General features: G+C 38.9%; 1 protein-coding gene across 1 annotated transcript in view; it reads right to left on the bottom strand.

Moving 5' to 3' along the window:
- Nucleotides 1-3,426: 3,426 nt before the first annotated feature.
- LOC136876296 (sodium-dependent nutrient amino acid transporter 1) overlaps nt 3,427-16,861 on the bottom strand; it is a 154,303-nt gene continuing 140,868 nt past the window's right edge. Inside the window, exons 10-13 of the mRNA XM_067150127.2 lie at nt 15,355-15,454; nt 13,180-13,356; nt 5,508-5,602; nt 3,427-5,306 (exon numbers count right to left, since the gene is read on the bottom strand). Of these exons, the coding sequence (XP_067006228.2) occupies nt 5,115-5,306; nt 5,508-5,602; nt 13,180-13,356; nt 15,355-15,454 (564 nt within the window). The 3' untranslated portion in view covers nt 3,427-5,114. The remainder of the gene's footprint in view (nt 5,307-5,507; nt 5,603-13,179; nt 13,357-15,354; nt 15,455-16,861) is intronic.

The raw sequence follows: 16,861 nt of genomic DNA, 5'->3' as shown, positions 1-16,861 counted from the left end.
TCCTAATATGCTGCCACATACCTGTGTAGATGCCTCATGTCTGTTGCTACAGATACCATCAAAAAATATCGATGCGATATTACTGTCCAACTAATTGCAACTTTGTCCAAAGCAATTACATACCAACATACTTAGATTAAAATAATGCAGTATGTACAATGTTTGCTGCTGCTCTAACATGAGCCCAATGACGTCAATGAGGATAAAATAAAATTCGCATGTAAAATATGTGACATAAATGAAGGATACTTTCAAAATTCTGCATGTCATAGTCTCTTGGTGATGTTAGGTCCTTCACTACAAGGGCGCTTCCTCTACTGTTTTCAGTCACTTCTTGAAGAACAAATATCTACTTCATAACACACTGAAGTAGATAACTATCCTTAAACTGTGCAAGTATAATTTTCTTTGTCACTCAGCGGCGTCAGCGCTGCCAACTTCTGTTGAACGTGCTGTTCCTCTGATTGTCTTGCCTTAAAAGTTGTACGAAAGGAAAGGAAAATGCAGGTATTTTACAATGCACAATTTTCATGAAAATCAAGGAACTCTTAAAATTCAAACATAACCACTAACCCACTAAAACCTAATTATTTTTAATTTCCAAAGCAAACATTTCACTGCACTAATATGTATATTGGAATATTTTTGTAAAGCTATATACTTATTTCCAGTGACATGAGCTGTTCTCAATTATGATACTAGCCTTTAAGAGGAGCAATGTACATTTTACTTCATATAGAAATCTGTACCAATTTATATTTAAAAAATATGCCTCTCTTTATCATTTATTTTAAGTTAAGATGCACATAATTTTCTATTTATCAAACGATGTGTATGATAACTTATAAGGAATGGCTCTTAAACACACGTACCAACAACCATTGAATTAGTGCTGATAAAAATATTTTGTTGCAGAATAATTTAAGGCACCAACCCGCTGATGAGTTGATGAAGAAGTACGAATACCGTGGTTCTTACTGTTCGGTCTAGCCGGAATAGCACAAAAACATCTCACTTTACACGATTTAGTTATAAAATAAGTAAATGAGATTTTGATATTTTAAAAATAGAATGATGGCGCTATCATTAAGATAGCACATTCCGCTAATACTCTGGAAAACCTATAGTCCGCGCACCTTTTAGCGATATTACTTTGTACGGGGGTGAGGAGTAAGGAGGGGGTTCTCCCGGTTCCGGTTATACTGGCAACGGAATGATAATGAAATCTGAATTGAATCGATAATATGATCGATCGATATGAATTTTCTAAACATTTATTATCTCACGCCAACAACTGTGTCACACATGCATTATTTAACAGTATATAACATCTTTCGATGCGAATCTTGTTCCTAGCGTGAATTCTATAGTTTAGCTTTACTGTGTAAACAACAACAGTACTAGTACGTAAAGTGTACGCCAGATGTCGCACAGCGATGCATAAGCGATTCACAGTTTGTATTTCAAAGGTTGCCGATACGAATCTCGAAGATAACCGAGGTCGATCGATTCAGCACTAGGGTGTCCATGTATCACTAAAAGTTGCGCGTACTATACTTGTTCAGTCACTTCTTTAAGAGCACATACATCTACTTAATAACACCCTGAAGTAGATGACTAACCTTACAAGTTCTTATCATAAGTAATTATCACCTCATATTCGTAGTGTTCTCATGCGGACGGTACTTTAGCTTATATCCGGTATCTGCAGGGTCACTGGACCTACACTAGCTAATTCTAGATTTTGACCAGGATTTATGACCGAATAAGCTTCCTTATGTCATAAGATTTTTCAGGCTAAAATTTCAAACTCTATAGACCGAGATTCGAAACTCTGGCGCTCATATCCCTGGTACCCAACGACCACGGTGATAGCATCTTCTTGTCACCTTTTTTGTCTGATCTTTGTTGTTCTTCTGACCCCGAAGTTATAAGGTTTACGAGGATAGGGGAGTCGCACATTTTCCCTAAAACTGAATCATTGTGCTGATTACTTTTATGCTGATGTCCTTCAAACCTACTAAGTTAATTTTTGTGGAAAAAAAAGGTATGGTACTTTCCACGCTGTTCCTGAATTATAAATCTTCGTATAGTACGCGCACCTTTTCTTGAGCCCGGATCTCCATAGTAACGAATGGGAACCAGGACTCAAGAAAAGGTGCGCGTACTATACGTAGAACATAATGAGATAAAAGCTCGCTACGGATTTTTTCCGAACGCTCTGAATAAATTTCAAGATCATATTCTAATTTCTCGTGGAAACATCTTGTAAATTCTCCCACATTCATAAAATAGTCCATCCATTTCCTAATTTCTAGGGCTTTAAGGTCACAATTACTACTCATAGGACAGATGAGGATGACGTGAAAAATTTAACTAAGAATGTTACATTCTTCTCATTTTTTTCTAACTGAGAAGGTAAAGTTACGTTCGGAATTCGAATCCGAATAGAACAGTATTATATCATTGGCTACTAAATGCAATCATTGTCATCTTTAGTTGTTCTTCAAGAAGTGAGTCAAATTTGGGTGAATTGGTGCATAAAACAATTACAACGTTCAGGAAATTGTTACACACTGCGCTCACAGATATATATTATAAAGTTTCCTTTTGTTTAAATGAATGTACCAGTGAATAATATTTCTTCTAACTTGAGTATTTCTTGATAGAAAATGTCGTGAGATGATTTTTTCATCATGCTTGAAGTACAACAATATGCATCTTTTTTTTGTGTACCTTTGTTACAGCAGGTGAAGTGAAGGGTGGTTGTCACCAAGAAGCAACGACAGAAATATTGTTATATAGTTCAAAGAGACCCTGATTTTTAGCATACAACATAATTTACACTGTGACAACACAGGAATGTACATAATTAATCAATCGCTGCCTTCGTACAGTCCTTCGTCTGAGACATAAAGTCTTCGACTAATTGTTTGATGCAGTTTTTTAATGACATATTTGCATTACCAAAGAAAAACTCATGTTCTGTTTTCAACTGACACTCAAAACATTTGTTGTATTTTATTTGGAAGTGATCTATATTCCACACAATTGTTCAAATTACAAGGTAGACTTTAGATAGTAGTCAGTGAGCCAACAAATTCGCCCCTTTCTCCTTCACTGCTCTGTGAGTTGTTCTCTCCCCTTCCAAAAGGTGATCCGGCAGTTCTGAAGCAAATTCTCTGGGAGAGCGATTCTTTTTATGTACATAACAAACATATTTTGAGGTTACTAGCGAAAAAGTAACGAAATTGTTAACAAATTTGTTGTAATAGGTTACAATACAGTAGATGTATGGAGAAAGGCGAACTAGCTCACTTTCTACATCCTTAGCTTTACTACTCATTAAGATCTCGGCTATGTACTTTTGAAATACACGGTTAGTAGTCATTATAATTATTATATATTTCATGTATCACAGTAAAATATAACTAAAAGAATATTTTCTTAGTAGCGGATTCAAGGGAAATAGAGAACAATATATACAAATACCTACAGAAAAATATCACTTTTCCCTTCTCAAGATATACAATAAATTGTCAATACTGATGCACAAACAAGTATCACAAAATCGTATTAAATATGTCTGTAAATAAATATAACTTATTTCATTTACATATCTACAGTCTTAAAGCTATCAGTGGGAATGCATTAAGTAGCCCATATAAGCTTATTCAGTCCACGGTGACCAAAGATTATTAGAAAACTTCGTTTTAGCAGACAATAAACACTTCAGAGGTCGGTAATAGTGCGTCTGAAAAACCCAGATTCCTATACACGAACTTAAAAACATATATAAAGTTCACACTTATGCAAACCTCCTTAAAAGTGTTACAACAGATATTTATAGCATAGATATATGTGTGTGACCTAAGAGTATTTCTGACACACACAGCGATCACACACGGAACATTTTTCTAATCTTCCTACTTTTAAAATTACAACGTATTATTTTAATTCATATACACATTGAAATTTGAGACATTATGTATCGAAATTTGGCTGATATGTCGTATGGGGTTATTGATCGTTAGATATGGATACGGGAAAAATATGAGTGCAATATTCTACGTTTTTCAGGCTTAACTTCTAACATATTTTGATTTCATTTCTAGGCTACTGGTGTGTTATTGCTCAAAATCAAGGGACTGCAAAAATACACGAGAATTAATATTTCCGTCGGAAGATGGAGCGAATTTCCAAGTAAGCAAATAGGAAATGATGAGACTTTGTAAAAATGGAAACACCTGTTAAAGTTGTGTTTCTATTATGATATTTTGGAAATAATGGTGCTCGCCAGCATCATTTAAACTATTTCTATAAACATGGGCAATATGTGGTGCTTTGCTTCTGGGTTTCTGAACAATTGCCAACACAGATGAACAAGGTTTTAACAAATTAGTAATCTCACACGACAAATCATCAAAAAAGGAATTAAAAGATTTAGAGATAAAAGAACTGTTAATTGCATCTTGAAAATGGATGAGAACTGGTCCATTTCTCGTTCCTTTCTTCAGGATGGGCTTGATTATAAGTCACTATTACGAACACATATTTAGGATATGTTTTCTCGACGAAGTTAGTTTCATTTTCCCGTACAGTCATTCTCTGTTCTAAGAGTACATAGTACTCAAATCTCTCGGGTCACAAAGCAGAACGAAGCAGGTACACTTTACACACTGTTGTAGCTTGATACAGGCTGACAAGCAGGTACACACAACGCACAACCCTATTACTGCCGCTGTCCTGGAGATCTGAAGGTCTGTACGCTCGTGATAATTCCAAATTAAAATCTATATATAGAGTCTACTTCAGAATCGGCTGAATACAGGGTGGTCGGGGATAATGTGAACTGGATATATGAGCGTGAGAGGGTTGGTCAGACTAAAAAATATTTTGAAAAAAAAATTGATATCTCGCGTCGTTGTAATTTTGTCAGCTGCTGAAATTAGCCAATCAGTTCGCTCCGCGGGCGAATTCAAATGAGCTTTACTTCCTCGACGTACGACTTGAATATTGCTGTCTCAGGTACTCTGGTGCACACTGACACTTTGGTGCTTATTATTTTTGTTTAAAGCAGCCGTACAGAGCTTAGGATCTCGTAAATTAACACTTCAGTGGGCTGCGCGGGGCTTTGCTTTACCACAACCCAGACCACACAAGTTCCTCAGAATTCGGCGACCCATGCTCTGCTCCACAAGCTCCATCTCTTGGCGACGATCCTCTTTGAATTTGAGCCATTCCTCGTAATCCTTGGTATTCCTCGGTCTCCACAACTCGTTCGGCTTGAAGGACGTCTTCACCATCTGAAACACATTAGTCGTGGTTGTGAGATGAAGTACAACGAAATAATAAGTCCCCTCTTAACTTTTGAGATAGTTTTAAATAGGTTTTTGTCTCCCCTGAAAAAATGGTAAAACGGAGTTATCCCCATGATGCACCAAGCCCTTCAGTTCCCCTTACGCTATGGCTCTGTAATCATAGTCGTATATTACTTGAGAACGTACCTCCAAGAATGGCAGATGCCTGCTCTTCATGAATTCATAACCAATACCAATAGGCACAGCAATAATTCCAACAGCAAACAGGATCCATCCGGCAGCTGAAACAGTAATGGGCAGTCACACACTGTATATCATAACTCAAAATAGGGTGTACACACCTTTGTATAGAAAAATAATTGACTGTAAAGCAGGCTACTTTTGTGGTAACAATGAAAGTAAAATAATCTCTGTAATAATGGTAATGGCCTCCGGAGAGGCCAGGTGCAGGTCTGTTGACGAGGATGAAGTGAAAATGAAGACAGCACATACACCCAGTCCCCGTGTCAGAGGAATTAACGTATTATGGTTAAAATTCCCAACCCTGCCGGGAATCGAACCCGGAATCCCTGTGACTAAAGGCCAGCAGGCTAACCATTTAGCCACGGAGCCGGACAATCATCTCTGTTATAGGTCATGAATATCCTTAGAGGAATACACGCTAAAGGATTACAGTATCCATTAACTGTTGTAGACACGTTAGTTTGTACAATTGCAGCAGAAGAGAAAGAGCACACCTTATCTGGCCAGTGACGGCCGCTGGGATGAAGCTAATGAAGCGCCGATTCCCCTATTTATAAATATTTAAATACTAAATGTTGTCCCACATGATTTTTAAACTTTCATTCTGCCGTCCAGTTATCTCTACTGGGAGTACGTTGCAACTTGGAAAACTTTTCTGCGTTATGTTCAGTTGCAGCCTCTAAGGCTAGCGGGGGATGTTCATAGGAAGAAGGTGTTACACTGTTGCAGCTAGCGTCAACTCAAAGCGAAACAACTTCGGAACCAGTTTGAGGAACGAGAGCAGCTGAGCGAGCATGTAGGGGAATTGCATGACATAATACGTACTGAACTCCAGTGGGGATTCACTTTATTCTCACCCCGCTCGACGTTCAAACCTATATTTTCTTTCAAACAACGCACGTATCCCAAAACTTTAGTTACTTAACCATGAAAATGTATTTATTCAGGATATATTGCACACTGATGTATTTTTCCTTTGTCGATGAATTATTTTCTTGCATTTTTATACTCTATAATCTGTGTATTGAACACTTACAAGCCGTTTTTCACCCTTAGGGTATATCGCAGGATATATAGTCTTAAGTTCGCACATGAAATAATCACATTTGTTGAGTTCGTCTGCTATATCTGATCAACTTATGGCTTGGTATATTTCGTGCACAAACTTAATTGTCCTGGGATCGGTAATCACTTTGCATAGCTGAACACTTGGTTGCCGGAGGTATGTAGGTCTATTTACGAATAGCTGTTCCGTCTGAGTTTCTTCTCTCCATGGTGATGTGACTTTACTACGGATTTTATGAAGATAATGAAGGAATTTCTCGTACATGGATAAGGAATTGAGCTAGGATGAATAAGCGGAGTACAGGATGGTGGTCTGTCTGTTAGGTCATCGGCCCAAAGGCTGGTTGGATCCTCAAATAGTTCCACCAAAGGTTATGTGGTTACAGCGAAACCACAACAACTGATGGCAGCGCCAAAATGAGGCATATTATGCAGGATGAGGAGCGAGGTAGTTTGCCCTTACTTTTCTCACCGGGCTAGAAAGTGCTATTGAAGCACAACCAGCCCTATGACTAGCACGTTTCAGAGCACTGAAACGCACTGGATGTGCTCCGAACGTCGTTACTCAGTATCACCCATACCCCAGCAGCCCCACAGCCATGATGAGACTGGCACTTCTCTGCAAGCTACATTTTGTTCTGGCCTGTGCAAGAGACAGATGCAAAATTACTGCAACCATAAAGAAATGAAAACAGGCGTAAATAAGGTGGTATGGTGTCATAAATAATGGTTTTTTGGATGGAGCTTTCGGAGAAGACAGATACGATTTGTTCCTAAGATGTTTGTCCCCCAGCCTTAAAACCGTGGTTAAATTAGAAAATCGGACTTAATTGACTCCAGCAGCCACCTGTAAATATCTCGGGCTATCATAAGGTTGAAAAAGTGCCCAATCAATAACCTAATGTGGATATAAGAGCATTGTTCAGTTTATCCTTTCCTGATAATCGTCTCGTCTTTATCGGCTTTCTCGAGAAGCTTAAGACAGAGAGAGAGAGAGCAACGTTTCAGTATCTTCCAAATTCTCAAGGTAACTGACTGGAAAAGTGCATGACTTGCACCTCTGACTGAGAATATGTTTATAGCGGAGATTCCCCGTAATGGGCGGATTAATTTGTGGATTAATAAGGAGGGTGCTAAAAGACAAGGGGCAGGGAGAATTGGGAGGACGCTGAGTATATGCTAAAATGTGCTGAAAAGTGCATTAGTTAATTGAAACTAATCTATATATATAAAAGAACATGTCCTGATGACTGACTGACTGACTGACTGACTGACTGACTGACTGACTGACTGACTGACTGACTGACTGACTGACTGACTGACTGACTGACTGACTGACTGACTGACTGACTGACAGATTCATCATCGCCGAGCCAAAACTACTGGACATAAAGGAATGAAATTTTGAGGATACATTTATATTACAATGTAGGTGCTCGCTAAGGGAGTATTTTTGGATTTTCCTTCGGTAAGGGGGTGAAAATGGGGGGTGAATTTTTAAAATGAGTGTGCCTATATCTCAATATGTTAAAAGTTTACAGATGTAAAATTTGGTATTAGAATCTCCTTTAAAAATAAAAACAGATGTATGTTTTTGTTTTCAGAAAATACCAATAGAGGGGTGAAGAAGGGTGGAAAACGGGTTGAATACCTTTAATGAGGATACTTAAATCTCAGAAAATGAAGATATTACAGACCTGCAAATTGGTATTTGGGGTATTCTTTATAAATAGAAAACACGTATTTTTTGTTTTTGGAAAATCCAATTAATGGGGGGGGGCGGGCGAAAAGGGGGGTGAATAATTAAAATGAGTGTATCTATATCTCAAAACTTTAAAAGTTTACAGATGTAAAAATTGGTACTTAGAATCTCTTTTAAAAATAAAGAAACCCATATTTTTTGTTTTCGGAAAACCGCTCGGGTGGGGTGGGGGTTAAAGTGACTGAAAATGGGTTTGAATTCTTGTAATTAGACTCTGATATCTCAAAAAGTGAATTTGGTTTTTGGAATCTCCTTTAAAATTAAAGAAATGCGTGTTTTTATTTTTGAAAATCCATTTAAGGGGGGGGGGGAATTGAACAATTAGTTGAATTATTTGTATGAAGATACTGTTACCTCAAAAACGAAAGATTTTTCAGACGTGAAAATTGGTATTTGGAATGTGCTTTAAGACTAAAGGAACACGTATTATTGGAAAATCCAATGAAGGGAGGGGGAGGGAGTGTGAAAGAAAGTGAAAACTGAATTCTTTTTATGGGTCAACTTACATCTCAAAACTGAAGGTAACAGACGTGAACATTGGTATTTGGATCTCCTTTAAAAACAAAGAAAAACGCATTTTGGGGGGAAAGTCAGCTTGGGGGGGGGGGAGTGAAAAGGAACTGAATTCCTTTTATGAGGACACATATCTCAAAAAGTGAAGAGGTTAGAGTCGTGATAATTGGTATTTAGAAGATCCTTTACTAATAAGGAAACAAGAATTTTTCCGTAAAATTCACTTGGGGGGGGGGAGGGGTGAAAGGAAGTGAAAAATAAGTGAATTCTTTTTATGGGGATACTCATATCTCAAAACGGAAAGTAACAGACATGAACATTGGTATTTGGAATTTCCTTTAAACATAAAGAAACACGCCTTCCTTTTCTTTTTTGGGGGGTGGGGGTGGGAGGGTAAATCAATTTAACGGCGGTGGGGTGAAAAAGGAGTTGCGACCAATTGATTTTACTGTTCATAAGGTACTTATTCTGATCATAAACCGATCATTTTTTATCTTTCCTGGGTTCGTTTTCAAGAGCAATCTTTTCCTTTGGAGAACTTAAAGTTAGATTACAGTAGAATTTCCTGGCATATAAATGAAAATTTAAATATATTTGAAATAAACGGTAGGAATGATATTGACCGTGCAATATTTACCTCTATAATAAGGTCAATTATGCACGGAAGTATATCATTCGTGTCGTCAGAAATCCCGCGCACTTGCCTACGCGCGACAATGGTGCTGGTCACATTTTCAGCAATGACAATGGCAGCAGATGTAATTTACCGCCAAGTAGCGGTCTTGCATCTTGCTGTGGGGTCCAGAACATAAATAACAACAACAGTAAAAAAATGTCCGGCTCCATGGCTAAATGGTTAGCGTGCTGGCCTTTGGTCATAGGGATTCCGGGTTCGATTCCCGGCAGGGTCGGGAATTTTAACCATCATTGGTTAATTTCACTGGCACGGGGGCTGGGTGTATGTGTCGTCTTCATCATCATTTCATCCTCATCATGACGTGCAGGTCGCCTAACGGCGTCAAATAGAAAGACCTGCACCTGACGAGCCGAACATGTCCTCGAACACTCCCGGCACTAAAAGCCATACGCCATTTCATAATAATAATAACCTAAATTCAACTAATATCACCCACCCTAACAATAATAATGTTCTGGACGAGCGTCAAAATGTGCGGACCGCGCTGGAAACGGGTCCTGGCCGCTTAATGACTACGAATGCAGTCCGGCCGCGGTTTCAGTACCGCCAAGGCACCCAAGACGGCACCACTCCAGATCTCCTCAAGGATTTGATCCATATTAAAAATGCTTACAGGAAAAGATGGCAAAGATTTAGGGACCCAACTGACCGGGTGGAATACCTGGATCTAGATCGGGAAGTATGAAATCGATTGCTGGAAGGAAGGATTGAAGAATGGGAGGAACTTTTCCGTAATTTCTCAGAAAACGAGTCAGATCGCGAATTTCGGCGAACAGCAAGGCCATCGGCGTTGCTACATTTTGGAAATGCTGACCGGACACGGAATAATAATAATAATGGCGGATTATATATAAAAGTTAAGCATTCAATTATAAATTTAATTATAATACCGTAGTGAAGCATGGGTATTTTGCTAGTTGAGTAATAAAATTATTTTAAGCTGAAGCCAAAACTTAAAACATAATATTTAGAGCGTTTGGTTTCAGAAAGAGATATCACTGTTCTTCACTGTAGGGGGTAGTTAGGAAACTCTTCGCTGCATTTATAATATCAAATTTTGTACCCTGAAATTGATTCCGGCTCCTTAGTGGTTTTCGGTTGTGGGCTTTGTGCTCGATACCCCATCGGGCCAGGGATTTTAACTGCGTATGGTTAATTCCTGTGGCTCGGGGACTGGGGTTTTGTGTTCGTCCCAATACACACATCTTTTCTCCACACAACACAGCACGGTGTCAACCACCACAGAATGAATGCAGCCTTTCACAATGGGCATACGGCCGTAAAACGAGGCCAAATATACAGAAAATGCTGTTGCCAAGTAAATAAGCAAAATGCAAGGAAGAAGAATAAAAATAAGAAGATAATTATTTGGAAGATCTGATGGAAAATGGTAATGCCCTTGTAAGGCAGACCCTCCGATGAGGGTGGGAGGCATCTGCCATGTGTAGGTAACTGCGTATTATTGTGGTGGAGGATAGTGTTATATGTGGTGTGTGAGTTGCAGGGATGTTGGGGATAGCACAAACACCCAGCCCCCGGGCCATTGGAATTAACCAATTAAGGTTAAAATCCCCGACCCAGCCGGGAATTGAACCCGGGACCCTCTGAACCGAAGGCCAGTACGCTGACCATTTAGCCAACGAGTCGGACAATAAATTAATAATAATACTATTATTGGCTTTACGTCCCACTAACTACTTTTGACGGTTTTCGGAGACGCAGAGGTGCCAGAATTTTGCCCCGCAGGAGTTCTTTTACGTTCCAGTAAATCTACCGACACGAGACAGAAGTATGTATTTGAGCATCTTCAAATACCACCGGACTGAGCCAGGATGGAACCTGCTAAGTTCCGGTCAGAAGGCCAGCGCCACAACCGTCTGAGTAGAGGAAATTAAAGGCTGATTCTAGTACTGAATGACGTACAGAGCACCTCCTCGCAGGTGACGTGGTTCGTATTTGTTAAAATTGCCGACTTGCTTCATGTTTTTTTTTTTTTGTATTGTTGTAGAACACCGCATCACCGAAGGTTAAAGTGGGCCGTGCAAAATGTTGAGTACTTGTTCCTCATTAGCAAAGCTTTCCTTCTCATTAGTACCTTTTTTTGCGAACTATTCGCAGAAAAGTCATTATTGACAAATAGCTGACAATTAACGAAGCGTAAATTGTATGCTTGGTACACGTAGGTGCCATCAGCCGTAAAACAAATAAGGTTATAGTTTTACATGGCTCTTGCTATCGTGCGCTCCAGTTTAACGTGAAGTACGAACCACACGGATGTGAGTCTTCATTTCAAAACTCTCCCATGTATTAACCGGGACTAGAACCACGGCCACCTTGATGAGAAACCAGTGACAATGCCCCTCGACTATCACGTCCCGCTTTCCCGTCCTCCCCATTCCCGATTATCCGTAAGGAAGTTGAAAACCAAGTGAGTTCGCTGCGTGGTACAGGTCATCTAGCTTAACGGTGGAGAGTTGACCCCGCCGTCAACACCTCTGAAGATGGATTTTCGTGGTTTTCCATTTTCACACGGCCACTACTTTGTCAGTCCAAGTTCTTTTTCATTCCCATGTTTCCGAAAAACTGCATGTGTTTGTGCGATTAAACAGCTAGCGAAGGAAAGTGAGCCGAGGATTCTTGAGGCGCAACTATGACTTATGGAGGAATAGTTCTAGTCTATGGGGTTCACTCAGCCTACGATAGAAATGACTATCAGGTTAATTACTGGGGTCAAAGGCGGTTGGGCGTATGGCTAACAGTACAGGGGTCACGTAATAATAATAATAATAATAATAATAATAATAATAATAATAATAATAATAATAATAATAATAATAATAATAATAATAATAATAATAATAATAATATCCGACTCGTTGGCTGAACGGTCAGCGTACTGGCCATCGGTTCAGAGGGTGCCGGGTTCGATTCCCGGTCGGGTCGGGGATTTTAACCTTAATTGGTTAATTCCAGTGGCACGGGGGCTGGGTGTATGTGTTGTCTTCATCATCATTTCATCCTCATCATGACGCGCAGATCGCCTACGGGCGTCAAATATAAAGACCTGCACCTGGCGAGCCGAACCCGTCCTGGGATATCCCGGCACTAAAAGCCATACGATATTATTTATTTCATAATAATAATAATAATAATAATAATAATAATAATAATAATAATAATAATAATAATGTCCGCCTCTGTGGTGTAGCGGTTAGTGTCGTTCCATTGTACGCTACCAGATAACAGAGAATGGGGTCGATCGCTAGCTGAGTTTTAACTCATTTTGACCAGTGAATACCAAACGTGCCTCCAGAGATCGTTTACATGTCGACATCATATGACATGGAGTAGACTTTTTTCCACCATACAAAAATCCAACTACCACTAACGGGTTTGAACCCGCGATCCGGAGTCCCGCATTCCCCTAGGGGCTTGCATGGTATATAAGGAGACTCTTTTACTGTATTTTCATTAGTCTTAGATTTCCATCATTTGATCTAAATTTCAGATTTACTGCAAAGATAGAAGCAGAAAAGTAATACTCCTCAACTAATCTAATACTGTTATGCAATACTCACCATAGGCACTGTCAGGATAGAGGGATCCCTGGTATGTGAGGGGTTCCAACTTGGCGAATTTGTAAAAGAGGATGACTAGCAGTAGAACAGGGGTGACTAGGGACCAGCAGAGACGCCAGTACACGCTCACTCGATGACCCAACATGAATTCTATATCTTGACAGAAGTTGTCTACGCCTGAAAGCAGAAAATGATTTTGGTTAATGCAGTTTAATACCGAGGAGATTTATTTATTTATTTATTTATTTATTTATTTATTTATTTATTTATTTATTTATTTATTTATTTATTTATTTATTTATTTATTTATGCCGGAAACAGTGGGGCACTCCATTTATAACAGGCAACACATAGCATAACTATATATGATATTTTTACTATGTTGTAATATTAACCCGATACTTGCTTTTTATCCTAAATAGGACAAATAATGACCTATGTCGAGTCTAGTATATTTTTTGTCTGTTTGTTACATCATCACGGGAGAGCGGACAGGCGGGTTTTCATGAAACTTGCTATTTAAGTTTACAATAAGGGTTGAGTAGGATGTTGGCTATATGTAGTTCAAAACATTCAGCTGGACGTTTTTCAGAAAGAGCCTAAAACATAAAACTCGATGTATTTCTCTAAAGCTTCGTTTCACAGAAAAATTGCTTATGAAAAATTTGGTTTAAAATCTCATTTACAAACAAACTTTTTTATTCTGTACCTTTTTCCTATACAAATAAAAAGGAGGGAAATATCAGTGGCTGTCATGTGAGAAAGGTGCCGATAACTAACTCTATGCAGAATTTCGGAAATCATTCTGGCAACGTTTTAAAGGCTTTGTACACCTGACTGTACTTTTTTAATATAAACTTCATACTAGGTTTCTTATACCAAAAAGAGATCAAATTTGGGTAAGAGCAGCAAAAATACAAAAAAAAAAGAGGAACTGAAAAGGGTCAAAGAGAACTATGAAACGAGTACGTCACGACAAGTCGCCGACAGGGAGACTCACGCCCGCCTTACGTGCCGTTGAATTTCAGGAATGATATGATGGGTTCCACCGAAATGTAATGTGATTTTCCCACCAACCACGGGCACAACTGTTGGTCATTATTATTACTATAATTTTTAAAATTTTTAAAAATGACAAAAATTAACAATAGATTTAAAAATAATGATATAGCTTATACAAAGCATTTTTTTTGCTACTTGCTTTACGTCGCGCCGACGCAGATAGGTCTTATGGCGACGATGGGACAGGAGAGGACTAGGAGTGGGAAGGAAGCGGCCGTGGCCTTAATTAAGGTACAGCCCCAGTATTTTCCTGGTGTGAAAATGGGAAACCACGGAAAACCATTTTCAGAGCTGCCGACAGTGGGGTTCGAACCTACTATCTCCCGAATACTGGATACTGGCCGCACTTAAGCGACTGCAGCTATCGAGGTCGGTCAAATCAAAATTATATTCTACTTTTTACAGTTACTAGCTATTAATTCTATAAGTAAGTAATATCTAAATATGTATGAGCAGGTATGAACGTACTGTATATCAGCAGATAAGGTAGAATACCAAAGTTTACAGGGAGCTGAAGTTCATTTTGATTATTCACAAGGAGATTGCATATTGAATTCCAGTTCCTTTTTACAAAATTGCTTATAGTGAAGAGATTTTACATGTAGGCTATATTCGCTGCAGTTATTTAGTTAGCAGATTTTGAAGTATTATAGGGAAATTGAGAAATCTTTGTGGCAGTTTCTATGATAGCAGAGCGTTTTAACAGCAGTGCAAAGTCTTACTAAGGACAAATGTTTGTGAATATATTGGGTAAGTGATTGTAAGTGTACGTTCGTCTACGCAAGTCTGATTTGCTTACGTTGAAATCTATAATGATATTTATAATTTTTGTGCAGCTAAAGTTGTTGATATAATTCTCGGTGAGCGTTCAGTGGGATGTATTTGTTTCTAAGCGACTCTAAAGGAATATAATGTCCAATGTAGATGCAATTTCTTAAGTAAGTGTCATTTCTATGTATCACTTCCTAAGAAGCAATGGCATGTAAGTAAAATTATAGGATTTTTAAGGTTTTTGTTCCGTAAGGGAAGATGAAACCGTAAGGGTAAGAGTACTGCAGTTCGTAAAGAATTTCAGGGTTAGTACTTTCAAATGATGTTAAGTCATTGACTCACCATAAAGCCAGGCGAGTGCCGCCATCTCCACGCAGCCCAGGATGAAGACAGTCAAAGTTACAGCATATTCATCCACCAACGTGAGGATGAACTGTCCACCCTGTAACAGATTGCGTACTAAAACTTCGGATCATAGAACCTCTCCTATATAATAGTTTATCATTGTTCATCATTATTTGTTTTAAATTCTAGTCAGAGGATAATTTTAAAATTTTAATTATCTTATCATGTCGTTCACCTCGTACCATTAGGGGCTGATGACCTAGATGTTAGGCCCCTTTAAACAACAACAACAATCATCATCATCATCATACAATAGTTTTAATCTTCAGCATATTCTTAAAGATAAGGAATGATCACCTCATTCTTCCTGACGAAGATCATGCACATATGGAATTACAACACCTGTCTACCGTGCCTTCCACAACTTTAGGCACACTACTCATACCACATCTCAAGTATGTATTTAAGCATTTCCATTATTTTATCCCGATCATGATGGCCTCTGAAAGTTTTTTATATCAATTAAAATGATGATTTTGCAAAATAATATGCATGGCGTAAGAATTTAGAGCCCGTTTTAAATATGTATTTATCTCTGGTAGATCGTTCTTTGTTGCATGAAAGATGTTACACAATTTGGTTGCGAAATTTAATAGAAAATTAAACTCTTTCAGCGAATTTCTATAATTATTTTCTTAGAATGTTAACGGATAAGTTTGTAAATACATCCAAAATTTGACCCATTTCTATAACTACGCTCACGTAGTGATGCAAGTCTTCACAGTTACCAACGTAATTTGTGAAGCAGGTTTTTCGAGTTGCTAATTCGCGTGGAAATTTAATATTCCCTGCTATCTGCGAATCGGATCATTGTGAAACTAATATACAGAATGATCAGAAACAAAGTAAACTCGTATCCTCATCCGGAGGAGGTGCAGCTCTTCTCAGGCACACCCCCAATGAAGCTGAGCTGCATGTGCCATTTCAACCACACACTAGCCCCCCTGCCATTCTTAAATTTCAAGCTGTACCGGGAATCGAACCCGGGCCTCCGAGGACGGCAGCTAATAACACTAACCGTTACACTACGGAGGCGGACGGAAACAACGTGAACCGGGAATATGAGAGTTAGAGGTTTGGTCATGCTGATAAATAATTTGAAAAATAATTCGTTGTCTCCCTCTAAGCTACTGAAGTTAGCCAATCAGGCTGCTTCGTGGGCGAATTCAAATCTGCTTTCCGAGGCGGCCTTGCTAAATTTGCTGGTGGCTTAAGACCAGCTTGAGTACCATGTCGAGAAATCATCGTCAAACACAAACACATAGTGGGTTTCAGTCGGTGTCGCCGGAGCCTACTTGCTAGGACGCGTTCCTGTCACTTCGGAAGTTCGTGTTCAAATTCCTCCCTCGGTGAAGTTTTCTTCTTCGATCGGTCCTTAAGCCACGTATAGATTAATGAGACCGCCCGGCAAGGACCATTTGAATTCGCCCGCGAAGCGATCTGA

Source organism: Anabrus simplex, chromosome 6 (genome assembly GCF_040414725.1).
Source record: "Anabrus simplex isolate iqAnaSimp1 chromosome 6, ASM4041472v1, whole genome shotgun sequence".
NCBI classification, from domain to species: domain Eukaryota; kingdom Metazoa; phylum Arthropoda; class Insecta; order Orthoptera; family Tettigoniidae; genus Anabrus; species Anabrus simplex.
This window is presented reverse-complemented; position numbering and strand designations above follow the sequence as displayed.